The 7355-nt window shown below is 49.3% G+C and overlaps 3 protein-coding genes across 3 annotated transcripts in view; all 3 read right to left on the bottom strand.

Moving 5' to 3' along the window:
- Nucleotides 1–4345: 4345 nt before the first annotated feature.
- Nucleotides 4346–4801, bottom strand: VOLCADRAFT_92863 (uncharacterized protein; the record flags this gene model as incomplete). The annotated part of the gene is made up of 1 exon (XM_002952151.1): nt 4346–4801. The coding sequence occupies one exon, from the start codon at nt 4799–4801 to the stop codon at nt 4346–4348; it is 456 nt and encodes a 151-aa protein (XP_002952197.1).
- Nucleotides 4802–6108: 1307 nt separating this feature from the next.
- VOLCADRAFT_92862 (uncharacterized protein) lies at nt 6109–6916 on the bottom strand (the record flags this gene model as incomplete). Its single annotated transcript, XM_002952150.1, has 2 exons — nt 6109–6381; nt 6635–6916. The coding sequence occupies 2 exons, from the start codon at nt 6914–6916 to the stop codon at nt 6109–6111; spliced, it is 555 nt and encodes a 184-aa protein (XP_002952196.1).
- A 178-nt stretch (nt 6917–7094) lies between these two features.
- The window catches only part of VOLCADRAFT_92861 (uncharacterized protein), a gene marked incomplete at both ends in the record, with an annotated part of 1732 nt that continues 1471 nt past the window's right edge, over nt 7095–7355 (bottom strand). Inside the window, one exon of the mRNA XM_002952149.1 lies at nt 7095–7292. Within this exon, the coding sequence (XP_002952195.1) occupies nt 7095–7292 (198 nt within the window). The remainder of the gene's footprint in view (nt 7293–7355) is intronic.

Here is a 7355-nt window from a genome sequence, read left to right as displayed (position 1 = left end):
CATGACTTTCAGGAGGTCGTGGATGGTGGACTGTAAGGCAGTGGGCAATGCTCTCAATAGCTCGTTAGGTATCCCATCGGGCCCCGGTGTTTTATTGCGGGCCAGGTGTTGGACACACTTGTTAAAGTTAACAGGGTCGGCGACGCTGCTAAGCAGGACGTGGTCCGCGGCCTGTTTCGGGCTGGTAAGGGAGAACGTGTCTGGGGCGGCACTCTGCAGAAATGGGTACGCTCGAGGGGTTTCCTCGGGTCGGTACCGTCCGGTCTTCGGGGGGCCAATGGGGGCGGCCTGCGTCTGGAAGTACTGGTGGACTGCTTCAAGGATGGATTCGGGTTCCGTGCATATTTTACCGGAGACCGGGTGTTTCACCGCAGGTAGGCCGCGTTCGAGTTCATCCTTGCTGAAGATGCCTTGGTGGGCCCGTCGAGGGCGTGTGGCGATCAGATGCTGGGTTCGGCGGCGCGCTGTGGTTATGCTTTTCCGGCGTTCTGTTGTTAGCGCCTGCCGTATTTGGCTACCGACCCGTCGAATCGTGTCCCGTAGTTGCTCCAGCAAGCCCCCGGCACCTTCAGGAGGTGCGTGGTTGCCATTCGAAGCCAGCCCGTTAGGGCTTGTTGAGCTGTCCGCGCAAACTGGCTGTTGGCATCCGGGGGCGGCCTGCATCCGTAGTTCCATTTCATAGTCATGCTTGAGCCGGATGTGTTCTCTGTGTAACTTTTTTAGTCCTCTGCTGATATGTCGATATGTCGGATGCATATGGTTATTTATGCGCAACTGCTGCTCCCCCTCTAACATAAGCTCTAACCACCTGCTCCTGTTTGTACCAAGCTATGTCTATTGCATGTCGAGATTCCTCTGTGATGTCTCTGTGAGCCTTGGACCTGACAACTAGCAACTTTCATGTCTCGCGTCTGTTTCTGGGCGTCGACCGTGAGCTAGCTGAGACCATGTAGCCAGTGAGGTTATGAGTATGTTTGGCCGTGCAAGGGCCCCAGTGTTACACGCTTAGCGGTTGGCGGTTAACGCTCATTTTAGGGCCCTGCACACGATTAGGCTCCACTACTATTACGACTACTGTCACTGCACCAACAAGACCATCCCCGTGCAGGGGAGGTGATTTTACATCCCTAGGTCAGTCATCGCCGATTTGAGGCAGGTTTAAACGCTCTGATAGAGCCATGAACCGCGCATTATCCAAAGGAATTTGCGTATTGAAGGGGACATACATACATATATATATATGAGATAACCGATGCTCTGATCAACCCGGAATGGGAGGGTTGGGGAACCTCAATGTTACGACTGTTTTTCTTCTTGGAGTGCAATATTTGGAGCGGAATACCGCAAGAAGTCATGGGGATAAAGGAGCGTGTTGACTGGTTGTTGAGTAGGCCTCTACCCGAAGGAGTGATGATAACGGCACTAAGTGAGCGTTTGATGAGCGGCTGGGACCATATGCGTCTGACTGTCTTGCCAGAAGAGTACCCATCAGATGGGAAGCAACCGGGAGTGCAAACTATAAGCACTGGATGGGGCTGCCCTTTTCGGAAGCCGAGGCCAACACATGCTAGGGTTTTCATTCCTCGTTTAGCACATCATAAGCTAGTGCAGTTTCGTTTATGTTGCTGGGCTTTGGAGGCAAACAGAGCGTGAAGGGGCAAGTACCATGTCCCCAGGGGGCAGCGGTTTTGCCGCTGTTGTGGTACTAATAGCCAAATCGAGTACTAGTATCAAAAACACGTGTTATTGGAATGCCCAGCCTATAATGATATTCGTGCTGAGGAGGGGTTCGATCATCAACAGAGCATGTTGGAGGCCATGAAATGAGAACCAGTACGTCTGGCAAGGATGTTGGAACGTATGTGGGCTCACCGAAACTGTAGCAGCCGGTACACAGTACGGCGCTATAAATACGCGCAGAGTGCGACCACCAGCATCTCGAGAGGCCTTTTCAGCGGCCAGCTGCTACAGAAACTCAGTTACCCCCTTTGGATGCTAGTCTGGGCTGATGTGCGGTGTTTCCTGTTCTCCGTGGCTTTTAGGCGTTTAGATATTGCCCTTGGGCCTTCGGCTCGTATGGGTAGTTTTACAGGTATGGGGTCATGCCCCCCCAACCATGTAAAACACATATATATGTATGTACAACAAGGTGCATACATACATACATACACCCGAAAGCTAAGGGTGTTCTCACTCTGCGTGACACTTGTCAAAACAATAAGTATCCAAGTATATATACTTGTTCTCCAACTGATGTACGGGGAAAAAAGAGAGGAATCACTGCCATGTGCCGTTATCCGCAAGCGGCTCTTATCCACGTCACCACCTGCTGTCCTCCCTTACCAGGCCTCTCGCTCAGTTCTTAATGACACACAACACACCCCTACAACCAGCGCGGAGAATTGCTGATGAGTCATTATCATGTCAGGTAGGTGGGTAACTGCTAACCACGGGCGGCTGGTTGCAGTGACCGCGTCGTGAAGATTAGAATGCGACTGTTACAGAGGACCCCAAACGGGTCGAGTGCAGCACCCCTAGGAACGCCTCCCGCACAACACTGTGGGCCTTCTTCAAAAAGAACTCAGCCAGGCCGTACTAACTTCAATGGACACAAGGCCTCAGTTAGTACGCTCATACAGAACATATGAGGCTCTTTAAAACCCTAAGCCCTCCGACCTCATCATTCTACATCGGTAAGCAGCAAACAACCATGTCTTCGTCGTTGACACATAAGAAAGGGTGGTTGTGAGGCACGTGTTCCCAACGCTTTGGCAAGTTGTCCCGTGCCACAAAAGCAGTTAAACGGGCCAAAAATTCAGAGATGACATGGTAAGTAATGGGGTTAAGCGTTGACGTAGATATGGCCATGTTGGCCTGAAGACGTCTTCAAGCCAACAGGGACGGGGTCGACCCTCCCTAAACAACAGACGGCGACCGAGATTGAGTGAGCTGATGGCCATCAGCTCGGCCATGGCCACGAGGCAAACAACCTCCCACACACACGCACAAACCGAGGTCGGTGGAATGCCCAACCACAAGTTAGTCCAGGTAAAAAGGTCTGGAAACTCTAGTTCGTTCTGCAGAGCCTCATGAAGAGCCAACACAACAGTACAGATGAGAGCGCGATGAGGCCCGATGAGGCCCTATGGCATAAAACGAGGGGTAACCCCCCCCTTAAGCATAACCCAGGGGTTAGGGGTAGGGGTAAGTGGTTACCCATGTGGCTATGTACGAAGGGAGGTGGGTAACCTAACCCCGGGGTAGGGGTAACCCCTTACCAAGGGGTAACAAAGGGGTCGGGGTAATATTGTACTGAGGGGTAACAGACAGGGTAACCAGTGTTTACAAGTGTTCCTTGTCCGTATGCTGGGCCATATGCTGGTGTCAATGGATTGTAGGATGTCCCTGTCCAACCTGCCTACACATGCTATCACAGCTGTCTCATCCATCTATGTGAGCACATATGCCCATTTCGCCTGTCTATGTGTGCATACATATGATGGTTCTAGTCACCCAGCAGGCCTACCTAGCTAGGCCTAGGCCTAGGCGTGAATTCAATGCAATATTAATGGTCAATCGAAAGGCATTGTGCCGGGCTGCTTACCTAATGCGCGACTTCGACTTTTTGCTCTTGTTGCTGTGATTGGATGGTGTTGCCGACAACAGGCTGTCAAGCACGTGCTTGCAGTCGATGGGCGGCAATTTAAGCTCGGCCAGCAGCTGAAGTGCCCTCTCGCGACCTGCCTATTCGTGGTGCCTCCCGAATTATTGTAGCACGAACTATAAGTAGCACTACGGTAATCGTGACACATGTCGCTGGTAGACCCACTTGGGTTACAATTGCATCGATTGGTTATACTTCGTGTTGACGACTACATTCTGGGATCGTACAGATTGCTGTACCAGTGGTCATTATTGCTGAGGCATTTAACCTCCCTTCATTCACTGATCGGTAGTTTTCACTACCACATAAACCGTGGAGGTGGATACAACATACACTAACTTCATGGCGCACAGAGGTCAGCAAACCCTGAATAACTGTCACGGGTACTGGTGCGCATGCCAGGGTCGAATACTGTATGGAAAATTTTTTGGTAAAAGCCGAGGAAAGAGTGTCTGCGGGCCGACGTACCAAACTTACTATGTTACACCATCGCTGTTAAAGCCACAGTTGTCTTGTTGCGCCCAATTACGGAGAAATTTGTTCATCAAGTCCGTCACTTAACTGCTCAAATCCGCATCAGAAGTCTTATGCAAGCACACAACCACCCACCAACCGCATGATTACCTCAGTGTTATCTGAGCAATCCATCACTTCTACTCTGCATAACAACGATGCATATCTTCAGTGGCAACCTCCGTTCCTAGCCTCCTCAGTGCACCGACATGCACGACACCTGTGTGCCGCAATGGACTGGTAGAGGTGCATCTTGGTGCCGCTACAGTACACAATCACTGCCTTTGCAAGAGCCTCGCACTCCTTCATCATGCTACCAGAGGTATTGAGCTTAATGAACAGGCTCTGATCCAGGCTAGTGACCGATAGCCTGGTGTGCAGATCCATCTTCAGGACCATGTGCATCAAAAACACCCGCTCGCAGTTGACAGTGGTGGGCTTAATCATCGCCACAAACAGCACCAGCCTGTACAACTGAGGGGCATTCTCCTGGAGCCCCCACAATATCTGAATCACCACATCTAGATGGTGCTGTGGCCATGCATGGGGCCTTGAAACCTTCTGCACCACTTCATGGGCCGCTTCATACCCCAGCAAGGCATCATCAAGCAGCTGGCTTAGCATAGCCCTCTCCTCCACGAAATACTGCAGTAGGCAGCGTGAGCCTTTGACGCCTCTTCCTTCATGCCCTGCATGCTCACAAGCCCTACCAACTCATAGGGGGTCTAACAGCGGCTAACTTCTTAGGCGGAGCTGTCAGCCGGGCTCATTATCAGCTGCTGACGATAGTTGTCAACGTGGCATAACAGCCAGTTAGACACTGGGTTAGAGGCTGTTTGGTCCTGTTAGGCCCTGTGACTGACATGTACCTGGAGCCCACACTGTTAACAGTTGTCTGATTCTAGGGACTGTTAGCAGCTGTAAGGACCTGTAACAGAGCGCTTTCTGCCACAACAGGATATTGTTGACAGGATGTTACATTCTGGTTGGGTCACCCAGATGCTGAGAAAGAATTTTTGACGGCTGTTAGGTTTTTTTAAGTTAACAGTTGTCTGATTCTAGGGACTGTTAGAAGCTGTAAGGACCTGTAACAGAGCGCTTTCTGCCACAGCAGGATATTGTTGACAGGATGTTTCATTCTGGTTGGGTCACCCAGATGCTGAGAAAGAATTTTTGACGGCTGTTAGGGTTTTGGGAAGGTAATTGTTAGCAATTGTTCAATTCACTTAAGTTGTTAAGCGGTGCCAAGGGCTGTAGTTGCTAACAGGCCTTGAAAGCTGTTACGAGCAGGGACATGCTGAAAGGAAGTTCCATCATGTTACTGGCTGTTGCCATTAGATAATTTGCTGAACTGCTGTTTAAGGATTTTACTTGCTGTTTTGAGGTTCAGACGCTGTAAATGTTATGAGCTTTTACATGATCCCTGTCCATTGTTAAATCACACATTCCCTTTTTTTGGAAAGCTCTCTGACTTCATTATTCATGCCATCAGCATCTATTTGCCATCATTGGGGATAGAAGCTTGTACTGCATGGGTAGGCACAAAACCACATTCGTCAGGAATTATATACATAAGTATGTATTATACACAACAGTCTGGGTCGCCCTGGTCACCTCACTTGCTCATCATGTGGAATTGTGCAGTAAAGTGCACAGCCAGCTGGCCTGTACCTGTACAGGCATCTATTGTCTCTATTCTTTACATCTGGAGGCTGCTACCAAAATCATCACAGCAACATCAGTACCTTGTCTTGGCATGCAATTATACATACATGTTCTTCATCAACCTTCACCTGTGACCTGTTCCACACTACTACTGCACTGCTTCCTTTTTTCCTAGTGAACACCTACTACACACCACTGAACCACATATATGGCCCTAGACTGCAGCTGCCCACTTTCTCTGTATCCCTGCTCATCATGGAACCTGTCTAAGCAACCAACGCCAGCTTGCCCTTGTACTGGACCATGGAGTCATTCCATAGAACATTTGTGCAGCCATGGGAGAAAGCCCACTCCTTGACCTGCTGCTTGTTGAATCTGCCAAGTAGGCTCTGCACTGGAAGCTCTACGACCGTGTGCTTCTTTAGCTCCTTGCCAACCTTAATGGTACCACTGGGCAATACCATGGAGGTCTTCTTGCTGTTGTTCGCCCTGTGCATAATGAAGACGGACACCTTGTCGGTGTCGTGCACGATGTTTTCCTGCATGGTGAATATGGAGGGACCGACCAGTGCTTATTCAATGTTGTGGACATGTATGAAAAGAAACATAATTATTATATTATTAGCAGTAGCATAAAATCTATAATCCAGCAGGCAAAGACATTAATTTCAAGCAGTTCATGGTTGCACTGCATTGTAGGTGCGATGTATGCCATTAATTGTATGTTGTGAGGCGGCTGCAGATGACAACATGGCCATTCTTGTGAAGAAACATCAAGCCTAATTAACTTACAAGACTGCCAAAGACCACACCGCCAGCTAAGAGCACAGGACTGTCCTTGCCCTCGACAATGAAGACGAACTTGTCATCTTCATTGTTTAGAGGCCCTAAGCTCTTCTGCAAGTATTCCAGGTGCGACTGTGAAGACTGGTACTTCTCAAACTCCTCTTCGTCAGCTCCAAAGGAGTTGAATCTCAAAGCATCTGCTGGCAAGGCATGCACATATGTAATGGTTAGTAACGTCTTCAGCTGCATGTATGATGTATGCAGGCATGTATGTTTCATGGTATGCATATTTGAGGTTTCAATACTAGGGTTTTGAAAATCCAATAACCCCAAACTATAACTACGTCTCTCCTCTTATCTCTGCATTTACAAATAAGGGCTAGAATGGATTTGCAGCATACACAGTAGCAGGACATTGAATCCCCCCAACCCAAAACAATTTTAAAATATAATTTCCAAAGTACTCTTAGTACTCGCCCTCCACATTGGCCTGCTGCTGTAGATTTCCAATCCACTTCTTGCGGTTGTTCCATCTCTCAACCAGGGACTTCCGGACACGTGCGTGTATGTCCTGGTCGGTTGCTTCAGAGTCCAAGTGGAAGCCAGCCACGGTTCTGTCTCGCCCACCCAGCGTAACCATGAAGTCCTCAATCTCCTTTTCGGTCTGTAATCAAGCATGAGCACCCATGAGTATTGAGTGACAGTCATTCAAAGATGATAATTCAAC

Source organism: Volvox carteri (genome assembly GCF_000143455.1).
Source record: "Volvox carteri f. nagariensis unplaced genomic scaffold VOLCAscaffold_28, whole genome shotgun sequence".
Classification (NCBI taxonomy): Eukaryota; Viridiplantae; Chlorophyta; class Chlorophyceae; order Chlamydomonadales; family Volvocaceae; genus Volvox; species Volvox carteri.
Note: the sequence above shows the minus strand (reverse complement) of the source record. Positions and strands in the feature narration are given on the sequence as shown.